Genomic DNA, 27,102 nt, shown 5'->3' with positions numbered 1-27,102 from the left:
TAAACATGCCTTTATATTAACGTGGGAGTTGTGTGTAACAACTGCTGCTGTCTTAAAATTTGAACAAGGTAAAACTGTGTGCAGAGAGAGACCAAGACAACTAGAGCAACAGCATGTAGGGGAATAATAGCCAATACTTCTTTGGTGCTGAACAGTAATAATAGCTCTCATTTTTATGATCATCATCCGTTGACCTTTAAAAAAACCCTTTTTCGCCGGGCGGTGGTGGCGCACGCCTTTAATCCCAGCACTCGGGAGGCAGAGCCAGGCGGATCTCTGTGGTTGGCCAGCCTGGACTACCAAGTGAGTCCCAGGAAAGGCGCAAAGCTACACAGAGAAACCCTGTCTCGAAAAACAAAAAAAACAAACAAAAAAAAAACCCCTTTTTCTCTGACGTTGTTCTAAGTGCTTTAGATCAGTCACATAGGTACAGCTGTAATTTTCCTCCTCATTTTACAGTGAAGAAGCTACAGAAAAACTATTGACTTGGGCATTAAGAGACCTGGGCTCCTGTCCTAGTTCTACTTGTGCCTGTGTGAAAACAAGCTCTCACGTCAGTGGACCCTTACTTAGTCTGTCCTCTTTAAAGTGAGGGTCAGAGGCTGTAAGCTTCAGGTACTTTCCCCTCGTTTGCTGTCGTGTAATCTTGAAATTAGCACACCTTTATGGCACAGTCTTTATAAGGGACTCGTGCTGGGCCTGAGCATTTCGGACTGCTATAGTGTGGTGGGATCATGTGAGTTTATTTCTTTGTTTGAGGTGCCATTTAGGGGAATTTAAGTTTGGTTTTCAGAAAAGGAGGAGAGAATTTGGGAAACAAGGTAAAACAGTGGCACAGAGCATTAGGAAAATAAGATGAGACTAGGACTCTAGGTCTCTGTGTCTCTGTCTCCTTCCTCCCTGCCTTTCTCTTCCTCCTCCTCCCCTTCTTTACCTCCTCTTCCCTTCTGTCTTCTCTTCTTCCTCTGTCTTTTCCCTCTCCCCCTCTTCCTCCCCCCAACTCAAAGGTGTATTATTAGTACCTTACCTTCTCAAGACACTCCTAGACTAATACTACTAACACCTCCTGAGTAATTGCTTTGTGTATGCACGTGTGCCTTATCAGATAGTATTTTAAGTGTAGGTACTTTGATTGTTTCTTTGTATACATGAGCAACTGGAGTTTCAGACAGTGAACATTTTCACAGGCTCCCAGCTGGAAACTGTTGGAGCCAGTCCCTGAATTCTGATTCCAAACCTGTGTTGTCTCTCAGAAATTGGCTCTGCCCAGGACTCTAGGTTGCTTTTTGCTAGGAGCTACTTGGGATGAAGGACCTATGTGAGGTGTTCCCTGCCACAGATCCTCCTTCTGCTTGGCCTTTTTTCTTTGTTTCTTTAGTGTTGGGGAGCAGATCTAGGACCTTCAGTATGCTAGAGTGTTCTGCCACTGAGCTGCGCTTCCAGCTCTACAGTTTTGACTCTAGTGCTGTTTTGTACTTTGGTATCACTTAGAAGTCATTTTTATCTTCCTCTTTGTCAGTGGGTTACTATTCTTGCTTTTGTGACCCTGGGACAGAATGTTGGTGTGCTCTGCTTGAATACCAGCAATGCAGTCTGAAGTGTCAGCATCCTTTCTGTGTTCTCATTCCACTCTCTTCGGTAGCTTATTTCTTTTGTTCTAGAAAGTGTGTTAACCTGGTGAAACTTCTTTTTCTTCTTGGGGTGGTGATGGTATGAGGTTTTTAGCCTCGGAGAAAAATACATTAGAAGTTCCAACTTGCAGGGCGTGTATTGAAGCCTGGGCTTGTGGTGTGCTTTTTGACCAATTGTGGCTTACTCTCTTATCTTATGCTCTTAGGTCTTCAATTTTTGTAAGCTGGTTTCTTGACTTTGGTTTTTACTAACTGCCTGGTACTGCCTGTCCTCCTTTCCTTCCACAGCTAGCTTGTCTTCTACTATTCCGTTCTGCCCTGCTTTTATCTTCCTACCCTCCCTGCTCAACTTTACCTTCTTGACCTAATGCTGATTCCTGCATCTGTTTCTCAGGTCTCTGAAATCTTGCCTTCACCTTAGTGTTGGTACACCTTTGTATAACTTCTAAAATTTGTGTCCAAGAAATGGAGATAGAAGTGTACAGTTTGAATTTTAAGGGTTTGTGGTGTGTTGGTGAGTAAGGACTTGGGCTGCTGATGGAGTTTTCATACCAAGATCCTGCTGTCCACCCCTCCCCTCCTTTCCCCTCCCTTCCCTCCTCTCCTCCCTCCCCTTCCCTCCCCTTCCTCTCCCTTCTCTCCCCCCCTTTCTTTCTGAGAAAGATTGGCATTAGCAGTCAGTTTATGTATTATTTTGTATTTTAAACCCTTTACGATTGGAGAGAAAAAAGATAGGAAGTGTTGATCCCTTAAATATTTAGTTTGGTCATTAATGTAACTCAGTCTTTTCCCTCCAGATTTAACTCAGGCTTTCCCTCACTTTGGAACTCCTAGATTTGTGAATATTGGATTATTTTGAGAAGCAGGGGTTGTTTTCTTGATATTCACTAAGGAGTCTATTTACCTTCAGGATGACATCTGAACTGGAGAGCAGCCTAACATCTATGGACTGGTTACCACAGCTCACCATGAGAGCAGCCATCCAAAAATCTGATGCTACACAAAATGCACATGGAACGGGAATTTCTAAGAAGAATGCACTCCTTGACCCAAACACCACACTGGACCAGGAAGAAGTCCAACAGCACAAAGATGGAAAACCTCCGTACAGTTATGCCAGCCTCATTACATTCGCAATTAATAGTTCTCCCAAAAAGAAAATGACTTTAAGTGAGATTTACCAGTGGATTTGTGATAACTTCCCGTATTATAGAGAGGCTGGCAGTGGTTGGAAGGTAAGAATTTTGTTTAAATTATAGCTTTTGTGCAATAAGCAATGGTAATAGTGTTAACTGCTATTGATAGTAAAACTTTGTTGAAAGCCATAAAATTATCTGACTTAATCATTTTTAGGATGCCAGAAATGGGAAAAAAATTGGATTCTATTGATTGATTGATGATGTGAGTGTGTGTATGCCACTGTGCACACATGGAGACCAAGCACCAGCTTGTGGGAGTTGGTTTTCTCTTTCTACTATATGGCCCCAGAGATCAAACTCAGGTCATCAGGCTTTGTCAGTAAGTGTCATTACCCACTGAACCATCTTGCTGGCCCTGGGAATTTGTAAAGTTAGTGATGGACTTATTTTTGGAATTAGCATGGGAGAACTTTATTATGTCCTGGGACTGATGTAGCATGGACTGAGCGAGCGCACTGAGGGCACAGCCGTCATTAGGAAGCGATACCTCGTGTGACACTGGGGTAGACAACAGAACTATAGTATGGTGATCAAAACCTAAAGTTTGTATGGTTAGAATACTATTGACCAGATGATAGGCTTTTTTCAGATTTCGTAATGTTTTCTTCAGTGTTCTTTATGTTGCAATTCAGTTGTCATTCTCTCCGTTCTCCTCTAATTTGTGAATGTCCCATACTCTTGTCTTTTGTGACTTAGACATTTTTAAAGAGTTTGTCAGAAATGTGGAGTTTTCCTTGGCTTGGTGGTATTTTCTCATGATAGAAGTAGTGCATTTGGGGCCGAGTAACAAAGAGGTGACATACCCCTCTGCTTATCACAGGGCATAAAATGTCAGCACAGCCATAGTTCTTGGTTAATGTGATTATCTCTGGCTCTCCACTAGAAGGCTACTGTTAATTGTTGTATAAATACAAAGTTTTGGGGAGATATTTTGAGGGCATGTGAACATACTTTCTTTTTAAACTTTGCCCAATAATTTTAGCATTCATTGCTGTTTTCTAATGGTGATTTTTTTTTTCTGTAAAATGAAGAATATTATTAGTTTTCTTCAGCAAAAATGAATTTTCTGCCAACCGTGGTGGTTGTTCATGGCACCTTTAAACCCTACACTAGGAAGGTGAAGGCAGGCATGTCTCTTTGAGTGTGAGGTCAGCATGGTCTACATAGTGAGTTTCAGGATAGTCAGGGCTATGTAGAGAGATCCTGTCTTTAAAAAAAAAATGAAACAAACAACAACAGCCTTGCTGGCTTTTCCTGGTCTTGTTAAATGTGTACTTGTGGCTCTTGTAGATGGTTGTAGTTTTTATCTCAGCAACAACCTGTAACTGCAGCTCCAAGAAATCCAGTGCCCTCTTCTGGTCTCCATAGACACATGTACTCATGTGCACATACATACAGGTGTACACATATAGTTGAAAGTTTTCCTGTGTCCCACCTGGCCTATGGTTAGGACAAATGTCTCTCACCCTTAGGTCCCGCAGCCACTCAGACCCAAATAAACACACACGGGCTAATGTTATTTTTAAACTGTGGCCATGGCAGGCTTCTTGTTATCTAGTTCTTATATCTTAAATTAACCCATTTCTATAAATCTATACTTTGACACATGGCTTGTGGCTTACCAGTACTTTTACTTACATCTTGCTTCTCATGGCGGCAGCTGGCAGCGTCTCCTCCGCTCTGTCCTTCTCCTCCTCTCTCTCTGTTTGAATTTTCCACCTGCCTCTAAGCTGCCTTGTCATAGGCCAAATGGCTTTATTTATCAACCAGAGCAACATATTTTCACAGCATACAGAAAGACATTCCCCCATCAGACACATAGAATACACATTGGAGAAAGAGGTTTTTCTTACTTGTTTAGTCATGATAGTAAGTGCTTGTGGGTATTCTTTGTACTAGCATTATCATCCTTTTTTAAATTTTTTGCTTGTGCTGAACTATCTTAGTCCTTTTTTCAAGACAGGGTCTCACTATGTACTCTGGGCTGGCTTCCAGTTCACTTTGATTATATATAGTCAAGGCTGGCTTTGAACTTGAGATCCTTCTGTCTCAGCGTCCACATACTGTGATTATAGATGTGTTTCAGTGCTGTGGGATGTTCTGTATGTTAAATGTGTTGCTCTGATTGGTTAATAAATAAAACACTGATTGGCCAGTAGCCAGGCAGGAAGTATAGGCAGGACAAGGAGAGAAGAGAATTGTGGGAACAGGAAGGCTGAGGAGAGAGACACTGCCAGCCACTGCCATGACAAGGGAGATGTAAGGTACCGGTAAGCCATGAGCCACGTGGCAACTTATAGACTAAAAATATGGGTTAATTTAAGATATAAGAAGTAGATCACAAGAAGCCTTCCATGGCCATACAGTTTGTAAACAATATAAGTCTCTGTGTGTTTACTCGGTTGGGTCTGAGTGGCTGTGGGACTGGCACGTGAGAGAGATTTGTCCTAACTGTGAGACAGGCAGGACCAAAAAACTCCAGCTACAATATGTAGTCAAGGCTGGCTTTGAACTTGAGATCCTTCTGTCTAAGCCTCCACATAATGTGATTATAGATGTGTTTCATGCCCAGCAAAAGCTTTATATGGAATTTTCACTTGTTATTGGTGACTGAGCCTAGGGTCTCCAAAGTTCTAACTAGGCAAATGCTCTACTACTGAGCTATATCCCCAATCATTGTCCTCCAAACTGCCACCAAGCTTTGACCATTGGGAATGATTATAGGATAATTTCATTCTTTTGTTTCCAGAGTAATTTTGTATCGCCATTGTGTCAGTTCTGGAGTTCACCACTTATTTAAGGAGCTTTTGGAGACTCCACCACTTTAGTTGCCCAGTGAATATGTTATATAACAAGCTACCCAACTTGATTTCTTTTACTTTTGCACACATTTATTCATATTTATGTTTTACATAGGAATTAATCCAGCTGTGTGCTACGTGGGGTGTGTGCATGCTTGTGTGTGTGCATGCTTGTGTGTGTGTGTGTGTGTGTGTGTGTGTGTGTGTGTGTGCGTGCACAAAAAAAGATTTATAGGGTTTTAGGTTTATATTAAATGGTAGTTACTTTTCAGTTTCTTATAAATGTTTTTGCTTTACTACCTTTTTACATTCTTATAAAATTTTAAAGATCTGTGCTTATATACCATGCACCTCTGATATGCCATGTGCTGTGGAAGATAGGCACATGTCTTGAGGGGAAGGATTATGCCACACTAGGTTTTCTGTCTCTTAAGACACAGCAGTGTTTGTATTAGCTTCAGCTAATGCAGTTTGAATTGAAGTGCGATTCTTGCTATCAGCCTTCCTTTCTACCTTCCTTTCATACGCCTTTTTATCTTGCTATTTGTAAACATTATTGTTGTTATTTTATATCTTTCTTGTTCTTTATCTAATTGGTGTTACCTTATTGCTTCAGCTTTCTTTTCCCTATAAAGTGAATCTTTTTTTTTTGTTTTCTACATTCTTTATTGATAGCAATATTATAGAAATTATTTTTGTTTAGATAGCCTGTGTTTTATTATTATTTTTTCTGTACTAAAATACTCAAATTATAGCTGCATTTTCAATTTTCTATGTGCCAGACATTATTCTAAGTACTTTTGTATCATTGTTTCTTTAAGTCACACAGCAGCCTTATTAAGTAGATATTCTTGCCCAAATGTAAAGGTAAGAAAACAGAGGCTTAAAGATATTAAGTAATTTTCCAGAATTTCTCAGGTAGAGAACGATAGAATCAAAACTCAGTACCATATTTGGTAATTTGAGAGTTTTAGCACTTGTTCTTAACCAGTAGTAGATAGCTCATAATTTTGCAAAAACTACATAAGTAGTTGAATTTAATTTGCAGATTTTAAATCCCTCTTAACTGGCTTACTAGTATGAAAAATGATTTTTAACAGCATACTTTTTTAGTAAATCTGCTTTAAGAATATTTCAGTTGGAGAAGTACATTATTTAAGGTTTATAAAAACTATTTTTATGTGTATTAGTGTTTTGCCTGCATGTGTGTCTGTACACTACATGCCTTCCTGGTGCTCATGGAGGCCAGAAGAGAGTATCAGATCCCCTGGAACTAGTGTTACAGATGGTTGTGGGCCACCTTGTGGGTGCTGGGAACTGGATCTACTAGAAGAACAACCAAATTCTATTTTCTCTTTTTTTTTTAATTTATTTATTTATTTTTATTTTATGTGCATTGGTGTTTTGCCTGCATGTATGTCTGTCTGAGGGTCCCCTGGAACTGGAGCTACAGACAGTTGTGGACTGCCATGTGGGTGCTGGGAATTGAACCCGGGTCCTCTGGAAGAGCAGTCAGTGCTCTTAACCGCTGATCCATCTCTCCAGCCCCCTATTTTCTCTTTTTACTACCAGACACTGTAGGTGCTTTTTGTCAAGGTTTGGATTAGTGAGATATAAATCTGTTTAGCAGCAGAAAAACATGGTGTCTGTAGAGAAAAAAAAAATGGCCAAAATTTGAGTAAGAAAGCTTGTCAGAGACTTATGTCAGAGACTTTATCAGTGGCTGTAAACATGAATTCCTGAAGGTATCAGACAGGTAACATAATAAGTCCAGAGGTGCCAAACCAGTGGCTGCATCTCTAATGGGTTCTGGTTATATCTTTCCTCTTAGGCTACATAGTGGACATCTCAATTTTTCTTCCCTAAGGGAAGTGAGAAATCTGGGTTTCTATGTAGAATTTCCCAATTTCCAGATGTTTCTAATTACAGGGTTCTTAATCTGCAATGTAATAAATGTGTCTGTTTTGATTTTGTTTGGTCTGTGGGCTACCAGTCTTTCAGTTAATTTCATTGTCCTTTCATTAATTTGGAAAGGACTTTCTCCTCTTCACTGTGCTTGGGTTTAGTAACACTAAGAAACTTAGTACAGGGTCCCTAAGGGAGTTCATCCTCTTTATTAGATGAAGATACATATAATATGCAACCAGGAAGCTTTATAAAAAGCTCTTGAGAATTATTGTTGACACAGTTGGTCACAGCTACGGTGTATAAGTTATAGTCATACCCATTTTGTCTGTGACCTAGTAAAAAGTGTTAACTCTAGCCGGGCGGTGGTGGTGCACGCCTTTAATCCCAGCACTCGGGAGGCAGAGCCAGGCGGATCTCTGTGAGTTCGAGGCCAGCCTGGGCTACCAAGCAAGTCCCAGGAAAGGCGCAAAGCTACACAGAGAAACCCTGTCTTGAAACCCCCCCCCCCCCCCAAAAAAAAAAAAAAAAAAGTGTTGACTCTAAAGGGTATAGTTACTGAGAACCAGTCGGGAGTATACGATTCTAAAGTGATTGGTACAAAGAATAAAGTGTAACCAGAGTAAAAGGAAGAGGACTTACTAGAAAGCTATTAAAAAAAAGCGAAATAGCAATTTATTTTGAATATTTAGAGGGATATTTTAATTAATTTATTTATTCATCCATCTATTTTTGGTTTTTCGAAACAGGGTTTCTCTGTGTAGCTTTGGAGCCTGTCCTGGAACTCACTCTGTAGCCCAGGCTGGCCTCAAACTCACAGAGATCCTCCTGCCTCTGCCTCCCGAGTGCTGGGATCCAACGCCACCACCGCCTGGCATTTTAATGTATTTTTTTTTTTTTTTTTGGTTTTTCGAGACAGGGTTTCTCTGTGTAGCTTTGCGCCTTTCCTGGAACTCACTTGGTAGTCCAGGCTGGCCTCGAACTCACAGAGATCCGCCTGGCTCTGCCTCCCGAGTGCTGGGATTAAAGGCGTGCGCCACCACCGCCCGGCTTAATGTATTTTTTTTTTTTTTTTTTGGTTTTTCGAGACAGGGTTTCTCTGTGTAGCTTTTCGCCTTTCCTGGAACTCACTTGGTAGTCCAGGCTGGCCTCGAACTCACATAGATCCGCCTGGCTCTGCCTCCCGAGTGCTGGGATTAAAGGCGTGCGCCACCACCGCCCGGCGACTTAATGTATTTTTAAACACTTGATTATAGGGGCTCCTAGTAGAGAGTTGGAATGAACCAGATTATAGAGACCTTAAAATATATGAAAGCCCAGCTGAAGAACTTGTTTCAATTTTTAGGAACAGTACGTAAATTTTGATTATGTTCCTCATCAATCTGCTTGTCCTCACTGTCTTATAAATTGTAAATCTGTTTATTTCTTGGTGATTATTATCTCAAATCATGGTGGGAAATACCTTGAGAAATAGTGATATATTTTCACCTGGAAGGTATGTAGTTTATATATTAAGATATGGTTGGTGGAGCAGGGAGTGGGAGTGAGTGGGAAAGTATGTTTTGTCCCTAAAACTGAAAGAGTCCCCAAAAGATTATCTGGTACCATCTGCTTCAGGCAGACCTTCAGTATCTCTCGGGATTACTATTTCATACTCATTAAGTTCTTTCTCTCACTGAGTTTTAAAACATTGGATGCCTAGAATTTACTGTGCTGACTTTAATTTTCCTTTTTGTAGATATAGGTAGATTTTGAGCATTTCTATGGAGACCAAAAGCTGGGTGTGGTGGCACACACCTTTGATCCCAACCCTGGGGAGGTTAGCTGCAAGTGAATGGATCTCTGTAAGTTCAAGACCAGTGTGGTCTACATAGTGAATTCCAGGACAGCCAGAGCTACAAAGTAAGACCCTGTCTCAAAAACCAAACCAAAACAAAACAACAACTAAAGGAGACCAAAGAGAACTGATTTTTCTTTTTTGTTAGAGGTCTTTGTTTTCATAAATCCCCATTCATTCTCCTAGATTTGTTAAGCAGTTCTATGTCCTGCTGCTTCCCTTCTTTCAACATAAGGAGGAGGTAGATTGGGGCAATTGGAAGGGCATTTACAGCTTGTGATGTCTGTGTTGATTGAATAGAAGGTAGGAAAAAGATTTTAAAGCAGCCACAAACTGTTTTAGAAATGTAGTCACCCAGAATAGAAAACCTTACTATGTTCATTATAAAGGGTCAGATAGAACCTTAACATTCAGTTAAAACTTCCTTTCATGTAAGGTCATTGAAGGAGATTACATTATTAAAGGTAACTCTTGAGTATTCCATAATTGACTTATTTATAATCTGAAATAGAGGAAAAAGAATTAAAATTTTTGTGTTAATCATTTTACTGAGGAAGATTAACCCTACAAATCATTAGGAATTAGGGTAACAAAAGATTGGGGGGAAGGAAACCTTAAAACTAAGTATAAGCAGTAGTAATTATGTCTGATCACATTGAAGAAACTCGTATATAGATGTGCATGGATGTGGAGATGTGCTTGGGTGGATGGGTGCAGTGAAGGCTAGATATCTTCCACAGTCACTTCTCCAGGGTCTTTTTCTTGAAACTGGAGCTTGCTGTTTTGGCTAGACTGGCTGGCCAGTAAGCCCCTGGAATCCTCTGGTCCCTGGCCCCAGTGCTGGGGCTCTGCCTGTGCACTGCTGCACCTGGCTATTGTATTTGCATACTGGGGATCCAAACTCAGATCCTCATGCTTGTATGGCAGGCACTATCCCAGCCCCTTAACTTTTGACCAGAGCAGTCCAACAATGACATACTTTCTCAGGATACAACATAAGGTTGGAGATATACAGAGGAATCATGACTTACTGGATTTGTGTTTGATGGTGTTACTTGAGTAAAGGCATTCTGCACTTACTAACTCCCAACAAAGAAGGTTGGATGGAAGAAGTTGGGAACTATTCTGAAACTTTTATGTGCCTGATAGGTTACATACAACAGATGAGCACAGACTGATATATTCTCCTTCTGCACTGCCCCTCTCCCCTCTCTGTTCTCCTTCCCACAGGGAAGGATGTGGTGATATATTGTGTACCCTAATAAACTTTGCCTGAAGATCAGAGGACAGAACAAGCCACTAGATTAAACATAGAGGCCAGGTAATGGTGGCACACACCTTTAATCCCAGTACTGGGAAGCACACTCGCCTTTAATCCCAGGAAGTGATGGCTGGGCAGAGCAAGGTATATAAGGCGTGAGGAGACAGGAACTAAAGGTTTTTTTGACAGAAGCGTCCCTTTCAGCTAGAGGCTTTTTCAGGCTGAGGAGTTGGTGAGGTAAGAGGTGGTGGCTGTGGCTTGTCTCTCTGATATTTCAGCATTTACCCCAATATCTGGTACCAGGGTTTTTATTATAAGACCAATTTAAGATTCGAGCAACAGAAGAACACTCACAATGGGAAAAGATACAGATAGATAAATCTAATGTTGATTGGATTAGAGGTGCCAGTTTAAAATAAAAAGCAGTAGAGTGCTTTTAAAATTTAGATTCTTGAACTGCAACTCAAGAGATTTTGAATTAATTACTTTGGATGGAACCCAGGAATCTATACTAATACATAATGAGGTTTTAAAAAAATTTTTTTTTATTTTATGTATATGGGTGTTTTGTCTTCATGTTTATCTGTACTATTCACCACACGTGTGCCTTGTGCCCATGGAGTCCAGAAGAGGGTCAGATCCTCTGGGATGGAGTTACAGAGAGCTATGGATGCTTAGAATTGAACCTGTGTTCTCTGTTAAAGTAGACAGTACTCTTAACTGCTGAGCCACCTCTCTAGCCCCATATCTTGAGTTTTTTTGATAAATTGTTTTATGGGATGGGATTTTCAATGCCAAGCAGTATGTCTTAAATACATATTTACCCTGAGGCGTTTTTCTCTAGGCCAGCTTAGGTCATTCTAACCGCTACATTCCTAACTTTCCTGGGGTTATTGGAGATAGACACCAACCACCCAGGTTGGGAAGCCTCAAGCAGCAAAGACTGAAGCAGTGACATGTGTGGCGTATTACATATGGGTGTTTTTATTACACTTCTGATACATGTTTGAACAGATTTTTTGATGACTGAAAAAGCATTGTGATCTAAGTTCTAGTTTGGTGGGCAGGTCTCAGTTCTTAATGAGGCCTTTTACATTTTGTTTAAGAATACAGTGTGGATTAGGAAACCTGTTAAAGATAAGAAGTTAGGAGATCTGACCTAACCATTGAAAGTCAGTCAGGGCTTCTAGGAAGAACTGATTCTGAGGGATTGGAGAAATGGCTCAGTAGTAAAGAGCACGTGCTGATTTTCTAGAGGACATAAGTTCGAGTCCCAGTAACCCATATTGGATAACTCCTAACCTTCTGTAACTCCATTTTAAGGCGCTGCAACACTCTTCTGGCTTCCATGGACACCTGTACATATGCTGCATACACCCACAGACACACACAGAGAGCTCTGTCTCAAAAAATGAGGGGGGAAAAAAACAATATGAATGTTGGTAGGCTTAGTAGGTGGTCTACTCCTCACCATTCTGCTCCTGACATTCACTTCTTTCTTCTGTATTACCATGGAGACCTACCCTTCTGGATGATTTACCCTACTCTAATCTTTCTAATGAGCACATGATAAATGCTTATGGAGAAAAGGTTGAGAGTGAGTATAACTCTGGGGCTATTGTTACTATAAACTGACTCACTAGCCCCAAACCTTGGTTTTTTAAAAGTTTAGTAAGTTTCGGCTGGGTGTGGTGGCTCACATCTTTAATCCCAGTAGTCTCATTAGGTGCCTTATGATCTGAGATCTGATACAGCTCCAAAATAATTGACTTTTAAAAAAAAGTGTTTTGCCATTGTTAGAGATGAAGTATTCTTTATAGTTGGTTACATTCTAAGCAGAGGTAGAAGTATCATTTTTAGATTGTAAATTTACAGTTTGGTAATGAGATGGGTTTCAAAATAAAGTCTGTATACATCTCTTGATAACAATGTATACAGTACATTTTTGAGAGAATATTTTGAGATATTATATTCTTTATACATAAACTTTGGAGAGGAAAGTTCTACTGTATTCATTCTTAGACTAAAGGCTCTTTAAAATTTTTTTTTTCTTTTCTTTGAGAACTTGATAATGTATTTTGGTCATATTCATCCCCATCCTCTTCTGTTTCCTTAATCACCCAGCCTTACCCCCTCCCCTTAATTAAAAAGCCAGTTTGAGTTGTCTGACTATTCTTGGACATGGAGTCTGCCTTACAGTGTGGTCCATATACCAGGTGTCACTCCATTGAAGAATACTGACTTTCCCTTCTCCTCACAGCAATGAAATGCTAACAGCTCCTTAGTTCAGAGTGGGACTTCCTGCTGAGCTTTTCTCCTTGTGGGACTTTGTCCAGTTTGAGCTTACGTAGGTCCTGTGTATGCTGCCAGAATTTCTCCTCCTCTGTGCTGCATCTCTCCTGTTGGGTCTGGAGGACACCATCTCCCTAAGTCGTCCACCACCTCTGGACAGTCTTTTTTGTCCCTTTTCTGCATGGAGTCCACGAGTCTTGAGGGAAGGAATATGATATGAATACTCCATCTAGGGCTAAGCACTCTGAATAGACTTCAGAACTTTAAATTAAAAATAGACATTATGCCAAAAATACAACCTCCAAAGATACCATTTTAAGTAGTGGCTAAATGCAGACGGAGCCCTCTCTATCAAATATTTGACCATTCGAGGATAAACAGATAACAAAAGTTATTTGGGAATGGATTTTGGAGCATTTAATTGGAAAAAGGGAGGCTTTGTGATATTTTCTGTTAAGAATCGTTGTCTAGTCCATTTATTCATGAATAGATGATTTCACAAACACTCCAGTTCTCCAAAGGTATTTTTCTGTCACCTAAGTTGGTGGTTCTTTTCTGCTATATTGAGGAATTTAGATCTTTTCCTTGCCTTCTGTACCCAGCATAGTTTTTTTTTTCTTTCTCTTTCTCTTTCTCTCTCTCTTTTTCGAGACAGGGTTTGTCTGTGTAGCTTTGCGCCTTTCCTGGAACTCACTCTGTAGCCCAGACTGGCCTCGAACTCAAAGAGATCTGCCTGGCTCTGCCTCCCGAGTGCTGGGATTAAATTAATAAGATAAAATTATGCAGCCGGGTGGCGGCGACGCAAAGGAGTGCCACCCGGCTGCATAATTTTCTCTTATTAATTTTTATTCTTTGACACTTTAATGTGTCCTGATCTGTCTATCCTAAACTCCCTTCTTCTCGCAGACCTCTTTCTCCTTCATGTCCTCGCCCTCCTGTTTTAATAACCCACTGACCCAATATCTTTTCATGTAGTTTTCCTATTACAAATAGAACCTTGTTTCTATATGCCTTTGTAATGGAGCAGTGGAATTGGTTTACGTTTCAGAGAAGCGATTCTTCTGTTTTTTTCCAATTTTATCACTGTGTATTACAGAGCAAGGGATTTCATTATGATACTTCTGTCCATACATATGTACTCTCTTCATATTCACCACCTCTGTTACTGTTTCTCATTCTTATCCTCTTTCAAAAAAATGACTCTGAAGGGCTTTGTGGGTCTGTGAGATGGCTCAGTGGGTAAAGGCACTTAACCACCAATTTGTTGACTTGACTTCCATCTCTGGGATGATGGCAAGAGAGAGCTGATTTCCACAAGTTGTCCTCTGACCTCCACATGTGCATACTCATGTGTGCATACATAAGTTAAATAAATAAAAAATAAATGTGGTTTACACAGGAAAGTTTTGTGTACTTTCCCCAATAAGAAAGGAACAATAAGTCACCAGATATAATCTTTTTTTTTTTTTTTTTTTTTGGTTTTTGAAGACAGGGTTTCTATGTGTAGTTTTGGTGCCTGTCCTAGATCTCGCTCTGTAGCCCAGGCTGGCCTCGAACTCACAGAGATCCGCCTGGCTCTGCCTCCCGAGTGCTGGGATTAAAGGCGTGCACCACCAACACCCAGGTCCAGATACATTCTTTTACCTATATTTAAACTGATTCTCATTTACTTGTATTTTTTGTTTTGTTTTTTTGTTTTTGTTTTTTTTTCGAGACAGGGTTTCTCTGTGTAGCTTTGCGCCTTTCCTGGAACTCGCTTTGGAGACCAGGCTGGCCTCGAACTCACAGAGATCCGCCTGGCTCTGCCTCCCGAGTGCTGGGATTAAAGGCGTGCGCCACCACCGCCCGGCTACTTGTATTTTTTAAAAATTAGCTATTTAGTTAAAAAACAACTTTTCAAGGTAAAAGAAAGGGCCTCAGTTCATATAGGTATAGGTAAACTGGTGTGTTTATATCTTTTTCAGAAAACATTATTCCAAAGATGGCTATAGCTACTTGTGAAAGCCCCAATATTATCATTTAAACGATATCTGTATTTGCCTAATTTATTTAATTTAAGGTTCTGAACTATGTGTTTACCATATGATAGTTTTTCTCCTAAATGTTCCTATTCCAAGCTTACCTCTAGCGGAGTGGAATTTTACACTTTGTTTTGTTGGAATGCTAGAGAGTAACTCTGACTTGTGCATGCTGAGCAAGTGCTTTCTCTCTTGGTGTGCTGTATCCCTGGGCTTCAGCACTTTCAGAAACTCACTTAAAAGTGGTAATACGTGTACCTTATAAGCCATTTGGACCTTGTAGGAAAGTAAAAAGAATATAGTGATCACCTAAAAGCCTATGTGGAGTAGCTTCTGACATTTGGCATCCTGATTTATTTCCAAGAATAAACAAACATGTAAGTAACCACAGTTAAGAGGTTGAAATTATGACTCAGAGGTTAAGAGCACTTGGTGCTCTTCCAGAAGACCTGGGTTCAGTTCTCAGTACCTACATGGTGGCCCAAAACCGTCTCCTGTAACTCCAGTTCCAGGGGATTCTTCTGGCTTCTGTATGCACCAGGCATACATGCATGTGGTGTGCAGACATGTGCAGATAAAAACACTCACACATATAAAATAAATCTTAACACACACACACACACACACACACACACACACACACACACACACACACACAGTTAAAGCATATGTGTACAATTTTGTGTTCAATATTTAATGTTTAGCATTGCATCATAGGCATCTTTCTGAACCAGTGAAGTTTGTAAGCAATTAAATGCTACACACACACACACACACACACACACACACACACACACACACACACACCGTTATTAAATCTGCTAGAAATTGACGATTCCAATAACCTGTTTTCATTTACAATATGCTGTACTTAATTTGAAAACCAGAAAGGTTTAACTTTGAAGCTCATTTGTTTATATATTTTTTAAAATGTGTGTGTATATATGCGAGTCTGTATAGGTATGTGCATGTTGGGGTGGGTGCTCTTGGAGACCAGAACAGGGCATAGGATTTTTTGAAGCAGGAATTTTACTTGGTTGTGAGTTGCCTGATTTGGGTGCTGAGATCAAACTCTGCTCTTCTGCAAGTGCAGCAAGCACTCTTACCCACTGAGTCAACTTTCCAGCCCCTGAAGCACATACTAAAAGTTAGCTCTATTTGTAACTATTTCAATTCATAGAAATATATAGGTTTCTTATTTTGTATTTAAAGATGGGGTAGATTTTTTCATAGTTCATTGACCCAGCAATGGTTTTCTTCTTTAATTTCAGAATTCCATACGACATAATCTGTCACTGAACAAATGTTTCCTTAAAGTGCCTCGATCCAAGGATGATCCTGGAAAGGTAGGACATTTTCTTAAATTGAAGTGCTATGTCTCTTGGCACATATGAATCAAGACCTTCTCTAGTTCACTGATCAGTAGTTTCTTTGTGCAACAGCAAGTACTCCTGCCCACTCTTGCTTAGGTGATATGTGTTAAGGACCAGCTCTTTTTAAAAATTTATTGTTTTTTTGAGACAGGTTCTCACTATATCCTGGCTATCCTAGAATTCATAGATATCGACCTGCCTCTGCCTCCTGACTGTTGGAATTAAATGCTTTGCCACCCCTCACCCCCAACTTGAGAGCTCTTTTAAAGTAACAAAGAAGCCAGCGAGAGCTTGTCATTGATAGCTTGCCTTGCTTTACCTAGCTTTTGCTTGGTTGTTTTCTTAGTATTGTATGTGGAATCGTGGAATGTAACCAGTTGTTGAGCTGCTTGTCAGGAGCTGTAGTGGCTTAGCTGTTACTGCCTGGGTTGGAACTGTGCACTTGGCAAGTAGAAAAGTGCTTTAATGAAATAAAAGTTTGTTTCTACTCCATTCTCGGAGTTGCTTTATTATCTCCTGATAGAATTACAGTTTCAGTGTTTCAGCCAGAGGGGAGGGGGCCCCCGTTTTGTTTTAGTGCAACAGTAGTACAGCTACAGCTTTGTAGAATCAGTTCTTTTCTAAAGCTTAGATTGCTGGGTTGGATCATACTTGGTTGTCAACATGAGTTGCTAGATTTGGACTGTGAGACAGTTATGCCTGTTGGCAAGATAATGTTCTTATTTGAGTCATTAGGTGTCTGTTCTTTGTTAGAGAATATCCTTTTCAGTTTTACTGTTATTTTAGTTGTAGTTTAGCTCATTCATGGCTTATGTGAAGATCATCTGTACGTTTCATAAGCATGTCTTTTACATGGTTATGTTCAGTTCTTTCCCTCACCTCCTTTTGGCTAATTGCTTATCCCTCAGGATTGAGCTCTAGTACTACTTCACTGAAGTGGGGTTTCTCTCATTGTAGCCACTGTTACGTTACACCAGCTCCTAAACTGGTCTCTGTTTTAGGGCTTGCTGTCTCTGTTTATAGGATCTTTCACAAAGCAGCCAGCAGTCTTTCAGAAATGCTGACCCCATACCCTAGTGTTACTCTTCATTTATCTACAGAGTCTGAATATTTGAATCATGTTTATCTTGTCCACTGTTGAACCCTAGTTGCTTGCACAGCGGTCATTGCCATTGAGGAGGCGACACCCCTGTTGATGAGCATACTGTACCTTCCTTTTTTTTTCTTGACGTCCACACTCCTAAGCAGTGATGTTTCATAGCACTTTTGAGGATTTGCTCTCCCTATAATAGTCTTACTTTTTTACTTTTTATTTATGCTCATAACTCTAGCATTGTGAGTAGGAATTGATAATGAAAAATTTCTTTCAGGCTTGTTTTAAAAAGACCTAGTTCATTTTTAATGTCCCTCACAATTTTTTTTTTCTTTTAAAGACAGAATCTTACTCTATAGGCTGGTCTAGAACTTGATAAGTAGATTAATCTGGCCTCAAATTCAGAGAGATCTCTCTGCATCTGCCTCCCTTCCCGAGTACTAGGGTTTAAAATTGTATGTGACCACATCCGGCAGTTTTCATTATTAGTATACGAAGCACGTTGAAAACTAATTTTAAAAAACAAGATATAATTTAAAGTCTATGAAGGCACTAATTGGATTTTACAAACACTGATTCTGATTTAACTTTTTAAAAATTTGCTTGTTTCTGTGTTTTGAGACATGTCATACTATGTAGCCCTGCTGTCCTGGTGTTTGCTATGGAGACTAGGCTGGCCTTAAACTTGCAGCAGGCCTCTGCCTCCCTAGGGCTGGAATTGCAAGCATGTGCCATCATGCCTAGTTCTAACTTTTTTTTTTTGAGTTGAGGATCGAACCCAGGGCCTTGTGCTTGCTAGGCAAGCACTCTACCACTGAGCTAAATCCCCAACCCTAGTTCTAACTTTTTTTTTTTTTTTTTTTTTTTTTTGGTTTTTCGAGACAGGGTTTCTCTGTGTAGCTTTGCGCCTTTCCTGGAACTCACTTGGTAGCCCAGGCTGGCCTCGAACTCACAGAGATCCGCCTGGCTCTGCCTCCCGAGTGCTGGGATTAAAGGCGTGCGCCACCACCGCCCGGCCTAGTTCTAACTTTTAAAGGGAGTAAATAATCGATATAATTAATACCTGATTTCTAACTATTTAATGTAACTAAATTTTAACCAATTGGAAGGCCATTAAACACTTGACTGCCAGTTTTATTTTCTTATACACAGAAGGTAAAACCCTTTCCTTCTTTAATTAAATAGTATCGTGGAGTAAGGCTGATTTAAAAAATGTAGAGTTCAAAAAAAAAAAAAAAAAACAAAAAACAAAAAAAAAAAGCCGGGCGGTGGTGGCGCACGCCTTTAATCCCAGCACTCGGGAGGCAGAGCCAGGCGGATCTCTGTGAGTTCGAGGCCAGCCTGGGCTACCAAGTGAGTTCCAGGAAAAGGCGCAAAGCTACACAGAGAAACCCTGTCTCGAAAAAAACCAAAAAAATAAATAAATAAATAAAATAAAATAAAAAATGTAGAGTTCATTTTGTAGTTACCTTTTGGGCCTAGGTTTATTTCAGAATGTAGTTAAAATACAGAGGGACTGGAAAAATTCAGGGGACCTGAGTTAGGTTCACAGCACCTGTATTAGGCAGCTCACACTCACCCATAACTCTAGCTTCAGGAAATCCAACACCCTCTTCTGGCCTCCATGGGCACTTATATTCATGTGCACAAACCCATACACATACACATATAGAACACAAAATTAAAAAGAGAATCTTTTTAAAAAATAGAGATGAATACTGAGAGGTATGCGCTTTCAGCTTTTACCATTTGTCTCTAGCATTAATGTTTTATATTCATCAAAGCTGCCACTGTTCTCATTAATTTATTTAATCTCACAAGCTAGATTTATGATAGTATAATTGCTTTCACTTGGGATCCCAAAGCTAGGTTTGAGTAATATCCATTGTTCTTACTGATTTTGGTTAGAAGTTAATGTTGAGAAGTTGTTCTTAAAAATAACACATTTCTGTGAATAAAGTCACTTTTATTTGCTACTTAGAGTTTATTTATTTTATGTGTATGGGTGTTTTATCTGCATATAAGTCTGTTTATCACATGTCTACCTGGTGTCCCCAGAGACCAGAAGAGGTTGTTGAATACCTTGAGATTGAGTTAAAGGTGGTTGTGAGCTTCCATGTTGGTGCTGGGAATTGAACCTGGGTCCTCTTTAAGAGCAACCAGTGCTCTTAACCTCTGAACTATCTCTATAGCCCCTTTATGAGAATGAATGAAATTGTGCTTTAGAAGAAGACAAAATTCCATTGCTTTTAAGATGTTTTTGAAACCTCAGTGTTACCCCACTTTATAGAAGAGATAGTTAAGGGCAAGGCCAGGGTTCTACTTGTTCATATTCAGTTTGGAGTTAGAGACAGTTATTCTGGTCATAATTACTTACATAACAGTTGCAGAAGGCAGATTAATTTGAAGAGGAATTCTTCAGGAAGAGCTGCAACCGGCTCTTCAGTTTATCATTAGGAGTGTCTCTTTCCAGTCCCCAGTTCCACTAATTTTTTTTTTTTACTTTATTATTTTCTTGTTTTGAGACAGGGTTTTTCTGTGTAGTCCTGGCTGTTCTGGAACTTGCCCTGTAGACCAAGCTGGCCTCAGAGATCTGCTTGTCTCTGCCTCCTGAGTGCTGGGATTAAAGACATGCACCACCTCAACCTGCCTTGATGACTTGATCTTTTAGGTCAGTTAATGGCAGAGATTATTTTAGTGGCATTAGGACTTTCCTCTGTGTTGCTCCACCTCCTTTCAAGTAACCTGTGATCAGCACAGCAGTTTAGGATGAATGCTGAACGCGTGAGGTTCACTTGCTTTGTAGCTGAGTGCTTTTCCCATACCTGTCTTCTTGAGGGGAGGCCAACATGTTGGTTACGTTTGGGTAGTTATAAAAAATTGTTGTTGTTGTTGCTTTGTTTATTATATTACTGTTTTCTGGCATTTGAGAAGCTTTTCCAAAACCACCTTCACCACAGTAGGAGAAAACCATTGAGCCAAGGTGGGGTGGGAGTAGATTTTGGTTTGGGGTATAGAATGGATTTTGTCATCTCTTAGAATCTTGCTAGCTCTAGTCTTGGCCCATTAGGCCAAAGAGGTAGAAATAACTAACATAACATCTTTCCCCTTGTTTCATGCTGTGGCTTCTTGTTTGCTGTGTTACCAGAGAGGTATAAAGAGTAGCCTAGACCCAAAGTGCTTGTTGAATTACTTATTTCATCATGAAGAAGTCTGTCTTTCGTCTATTCTTTGAAATAATTTCAAAGAGCCATATTGTTGCTGTTTTTTTTCTTTTTTCCCTAAAGAAATACAAAATGAAATTATTTTGTCCCATAACTATTCTTTTTAGGAGAACTTTTTTTTTGGTCATCTCTGAGTTGGAGTCCTTTCTCCTTGTCTATGTATCCTGTATTTTTTGCTTAAGAATTTTTTTGTGTGTATGAGTATTTTGCTTGTGTGTAGCTCAGTGTACCATGTTTGTGCCTGGTGCCCAGGGAACCCAGAAGAGGGCTTTGGGTTCCCTGGGACTTGAGTTACAGACAGTTTTGAGCTGCTTCTGGAAGAGCAGCCTATGCTCTGAGTCAGTGAACCATCTCTTGAGCTTCTTTCTTTAATTTCTGACGACCATATTTTTTATCCTTGCTCATTAGGTCTGTTTTCCTTATTTTTGTTTAATTTATTGATCTAAAACTTTTTTGTAAATGTTTTATTGTTTAGTTTGTATTTGCTTAATAGTGATCTTAAAGGTAAGTATTGCTTGCATTATGAAAACACAGTTGACTTTCCGTTTAAAAATGGTAGCTGTGTTCTGTTTTCTGACTTAATCTTCTTTCAGCCTGGTTCTTTTTCCAGTTCAGAAGAATACTTCATTTGAAAGGATACAAAGAACTCTTGGAAGTAGCTTCGACAAGTAGCATGAATAGCTGTAGACTAATAATAGCTAAGAAGGTGGAATCTACCTGCCTGTTCTGGGGTGTTAATTACATACAGTTACTTCAGAAGAGGAGCTTTATGTAGAATGATGGTGGGGAAAACTGCCTGAGAATAGAAGGTCACCATGGCTCTGTAGATTTTGTTCTCATCTTACTTGTAAAGAGACAAACTTAGCTGCTTATAGAAGCAGTTTTGGGAACTTCAGAGATTGTGATTTTTTTTTTTTAATTCCATCCTCTGACTTAGTATAAAGGAACATAACACAGTTTAACTCTTTGCATTATCTTCAAAGGAAATTTTTTTGGGTGTCAGGTGGGTGATGTAACTGTAGATTATTCCATTTGGAACATCTTATTTTTAAAAGATATAGAGAAACTTTAAAGACAATGAGAACATAAAATAGAACACTAAGAGTTTGACAGTTTTGCTGGAATCAGGTATTTGTCCCAAAGAAGGAAGACCAAAACATCAACAACAACAACAAAAAAACCCAAAAAACAAAACAAAACCACCAGACTTAAAGTACATGCATATGGTTTGTGAGGAAGTTGACTGCTTATCTGTCTCTTTGTATAAAGCCAGAGAGAAAATAGGACATAAGGATAACCGAGAGTGTGGTTGGATAAAAATGAAGACATCCTATTGGAGTAAGATTTAAAAAAAAAAAAAAATCCACAGGTTTTTGTAAATGGTGTTTTAGAGTTTGCAGTTTTTGACGTATTTGAGTAGACTTAGTGGTTTTAAATCACTGTAGCTAAGAGCCCCAGCTGCCATCTGGTCATAGGACATAATAGAGTTTATTTGAAGGAGCAGTTTGAACAAAGTTCAAGTGAATCAGTGATTAAAGGATTTAATAACAAGGTCCAAAAGTAAAGAAGTGGATTGATGCCAGTGAGCGAACGTCAAGGCAAAGGTCAGTTGTGAATGTCATATCAGCTGTTAGACACACTGAGGTATGAAAGCCAAGGGTAGCTGGGCCTGGTGGCATGTGTACTGTTCCAGCACTTAGGAGCAGAGGCCTGTAGAGGTTACACATAGAAAAGGGGAAATGTGGTGGTGTTTTACTTGTACTGAAATGTGATTTTAATTGTATGTTAATAAATAAAGTTGCCCGTGGTCAGAGCTATTAGAGCCATACCAAGAGCGTGGCGGTGGTGGTGCATGCCTTTAATCCTAGCACTTGGTAGATAGAGCTAGGTAGATCTCTGTGTGTTCGAGGATACAGCCAACATTGGAGACACACGCCTTTAATCTCAATACCATAGAGGACCTGGAGGGCTGTACATACAGGCAGTGACGAGGCAGTCACGTGTTTGGGTTTACAACCAATGAGAAGGCAGAACAGCTAGACTATATAAAGACATACACATAGGAAGTAGGCCCTTTTCGGAGAGCTCTCTTGGCTGAAGAGGGTCGCTGAATCAGGAAGGGTGAGGCTCTTAGCTCTGACCTCTTGGCTTTCTTCTCTGAATCAGCTCTGTGTTTCTTATTTAATAAGACGGTTAGTTACATCTACAGAGGCCAGTCTGAGCTGCAGAGTGAGGTACTTCCATTCAACAACAAAAGGCTGGAAAGATTGCTCAGCTGCGCCCTTGCTGCTCTTGTAGGGGACCTGAGTTCAGTTTTTAGCATTCACATCTAATGGCTCACAACTGTCCATTAAGAAGCTCTAAGTCCAGGGAATCTAGCATATTCTTCTGGCCTCCATTGGCACCTCCTGGCACCTACACATACATATATAAAAATAAAATAAAATCTTTGAAAATCAAAAGCCAATGTTGATAATAGGTATTCCAAGAATTTGAAAGACTCATAAGATAGAGCTCCCAACCCCCACATTGCAGCATGCTGTGAGCAGTTTCCCCTCAGCACATGCAGTGTCACGCTTGGTTGTTATGTCCCCTTTCCAGATCTAATCATTTTATAAAATATTTAACCTGAAAGTTAATTTTGATGGCTATAAATGGTAATCACTCGCTTTACAATTCTAGAAAATTTGAGAAGCATATAGTGTAACCACTGTGATCAAGATTATGTTATTCTGTTGTTTGGGAGTCAGTCTCCTCTTTCTGAGGCCCTAGCAATTCCTAATGTGTTTTCTGTTTCTAGGAATTTTGCCTTTGTTGGATTGACATGTAATCAGTACATGGTCTTTTTAATTGCCTTTTTAAAATTTAGCATGATGCTTTTGAGATTCATCCATGTTGTGGGCATAACAGTTTGTTTCATCTTACTACATGTATTCCATCCTGTGGGTTTCCCACACAAAATGAGGCTATGAGAGTTGTTGCTATTAGATCATCAGATTCTTTTCTTTTAGGCTTAGACCAGATAATGATAAATATTGAGATTTAACAAACTAGTAGTCATATTAAAACAGCTAGTATTCATATTAAGCTGCCTTTTTAGTGGGTTACATATTAAGGATAGGTGAGCTGTGTGTCTCTTAGACATTCAGAATGATGTAGAAAAACTTTATATTCAACTATAAAAAATTCTGAAAGAATTAAATTAGGGCACTGATTAAATAAAAACACATAAGATACTTTTGCATATCTAACATTTAGAGAAGTCATTTATTAAATCAATATGGTAATTGCATATTTTAAATCTATTAGTTTAGGAGTAAATTACTTAGCTGTCCCTCTAGACTTCATTTACTTAATTTGATAATTAATGCATTTAAAAGCGATGAAATCTGCATTTGTTCCAAAAGGATGTTCCAGGAACCTAAGTTGGCATTGGGATAATTGTTTATACATTCATTCATTCAGCCAGCCAAGCAGCCTGCCTTTGAGAGCCTACTGTGTTCGATTACTAATAGGCTCCTTTGTGGTTGAAGAGAGTAGCTCTGGTGCCTAGAGTGACACTTCTGAGGGAAAGATGATGATGATGTTTCTTACACTGATGCGATGAGAATAAACCAGACTCAAGCCGGCAAGTATGGGGGCTTTTTATGTGGGACATGCAGGTTGCAGTAGCATCCTAAGATGCTGTGGGCAAGATGAATGGCCACATAGAAACTGGGAATGAGAAAGAAAAGATTATTACTATGTGATATAAAACTATGGATGTCGGGGATGGAGAGGGTCTGGTTTCGTTTTCAAAGTTCTTAAAATAGGTGTGCGTTGAGAGCTAAGGAAGAGTGGAAACTGAACATATGCTTCTCAGTGGGCTTATTTAAAACATAAAATTCACAGAATTAGCCATTTAGATTTGCTAGCCACTTAGGATAGGAATTGCTCTCTGGAAAAAAAAAAAAAAAAACTATTACTTTTTTCTACCTAATCAGATAATAACATTTTCTTTTCTTTCTTCTTCTCCCCGTCTCCCCTCCTCTCCCCCCCCTTCTCGAAATAGGGTTCCTTTGTGTAGCCTTTGGCTGACCTGGAACTAGCTCAGTAGACCAGACTGGCCTCTAATTCACAGAGACCCACCTGCCTGTATAGTTGTTGATATGACTTGATGCCTGTATTTGTATATTACTTAATAGAACCAGAGCTCCTTTACATGTTGATTCCAGATGAAATCTGGTCAAACCTGGGAACTTGTAGAGTTGTCAAACATATGAGTGTGCATGCTTTTTCACAGGGTTGGCAGCTTTCCAATGTTTTTAATTTTGAGTGCAAAGCAGTATCTCACCATGATTTTGATTTGCCCAGTCTTAATCACCACTTTTTAAAAAAGCATCTTTTTATGGCCATTTGTGTATATTTTTTGAAGGTTCTTTTCAAGCCTTTAAAAATTATTGATGTCATTACTGAGGGGTGTGTGTGTGTGTGTGTGTGTGTGTGTGTGTGTGTGTGTGTGTGCGCGCGCGCGCACATACACTTCATAGAAGTCTTTTGGTAGATTTATATTGTGAAAATACTTTCTCAGACTGAGGTTTGCCTTTTTATTATAATTATGCTGTAAAAAGAGTAGTCATGTTAAATGTTAATGAAATAAAATGTATTTTTAATTATTTGGTGATTTTTGCGTGTTGTCCAGGCAGACAACTAGTACATAAAGATTTTTTTCCTGTTTCCTTTGTAAGTTTGATGTTTTACATTTATGTTCATGATTCATTTCAAATTAATATTTATGTGTGGTGCTTTTAATTGTCCTTTTGAATTGTTCTTTTATCTTTATGCAATGTTCTTTTTTTAAAATTGATTTTTGTTTGTTTGTGTGTGATGCTGGCACATCATGCTGGCACACAGAGTGTTTGTGTGGCAAACACTTTGTCATTTAATTTATGTCTCAGTACCCACATTGGACAGCTCACTACCACCTGTAATTCTAGTCCTAGGGTATCTGACACCTTCTTCTGGTCTCTGAGCCTGCATGCACATGGTGTACATACATCCGCACATGCACATAAACTAGAATAAAACTCGTAGGAAGAAGAACCCTAGTGACTAGCGTATCCTAAAGGAAAGCTAGGACTTAACTAGAAATCAGGAGACGGGAATTCTTTCCAGGCACTACTTTGTTTTTTGACAGTGACTCAGCTATGCCATGCATAACCAGTATTAGGTTAGAGGTCTCTGACCCTTTTTTTCCCTGTCATAGTTATTATTCTATTGCTGTGAAGACCATGATCAAGGCAATTTTTTGGGGGGGGGGGGTTTCGAGACAGGGTTTCTCTGTGTAGCCTGTCCTGGATCTCTCTCTGTAGACCAGGCTGGCCTTGAACTCACAGAGATCCTCTTGGCTCTGCCTCCCGAGTGCTGGGATTAAAGGCATGCGCTGCCGCCACCACCTGGCCTTCAAGGCAACTCTTATAAAAGAAAGCATTTAATTGGGGGCTTACTTACAGTTTTAGAGGGTTAGTTCATGTCGAGGTGGGAAGCAGAAAGGCATGGCACTGAAACAGTAGCTGAGAGTTTTACGTCCTGATTGATCTGCTATGAAATCTCAAAGCCCACCCCCAGTGACACACTCCAGCAAGGCCACACTTCAGGTACACCTTATAATCCTTCCCAAACATGAGCCTGTGGGGGCTGTTCTCATTCAAATTACCACACCCCCTTGCAAATTACGTTTTTATCTAGATATGATTTGTATACCATCACCTTTTGTTGTGGATCAAATAACCGAGTAGTTTCAGCATATTTGTAAAGCTATTCTTTAACCCCCACTGCTGAGCTCTAGGCATTTCCATTTCATCACCTTAAAAAGGAACACGCCGGGCGGTGGTGGCGCACGCCTTTAATCCCAGCACTCGGGAGGCAGAGCCAGGCGGATCTCTGTGAGTTCGAGGCCAGCCTGGGCTACCAAGTGAGTTCCAGGAAAGGCGCAAAGCTACACAGAGAAACCCTGTCTCGAAAAAAAAAAAAAAAGAAAAGAAACAGTTTCCATTAATGTTTTCTTCTTGTTCCTCCCATTTCAAGCTCCTGGCAATCATTTATTTTCTGTATTTATGAATTTTCTTAATCTAAATAGGTCATACAAAATATTTCAAGGTTGTTTTCTGTTGGCCTCTATTATTTTGCAAAATGTTTATGAAATAACATTTATTTAAAAATTTATAACTATGAATAAAAGTTTATGGGAAACTGTAGTACTAGTTTTCTGGATACATTTGGAAGTAGAGTTGTGGTAATTGTTCATAATCTGACCATATCAGGGATTTGAATAAACATTATGGATTAATACATGATCTTAATATAACTTATGACCATCCGAATATTAAACTATGTTTGTTAGAAGTCAACTCAGTGTATTACTCAGAAAAATCTCCTGGCTACCTTGCCTAAAAAGATGAGAAACAATGTTGTTATGACTGAAGTAAA

At 39.6% G+C, this 27,102-nt stretch overlaps 1 protein-coding gene across 1 annotated transcript in view; it reads left to right on the top strand.

The window, feature by feature from the left end:
- Foxj3 (forkhead box J3) overlaps positions 1–27,102 on the top strand; it is a 100,907-nt gene that overhangs the window by 35,992 nt on the left and 37,813 nt on the right. The window contains 2 exon segments of the mRNA XM_052715576.1: positions 2,542–2,866; positions 16,216–16,290. Coding sequence (XP_052571536.1) covers positions 2,542–2,866; positions 16,216–16,290 — 400 coding nt within the window.

Source organism: Peromyscus californicus, unplaced genomic scaffold (genome assembly GCF_007827085.1).
Source record: "Peromyscus californicus insignis strain IS unplaced genomic scaffold, ASM782708v3 Scaffold_5__1_contigs__length_169319896, whole genome shotgun sequence".
In the NCBI taxonomy this organism is placed as follows: domain Eukaryota; kingdom Metazoa; phylum Chordata; class Mammalia; order Rodentia; family Cricetidae; genus Peromyscus; species Peromyscus californicus.
Note: the sequence above shows the minus strand (reverse complement) of the source record. Positions and strands in the feature narration are given on the sequence as shown.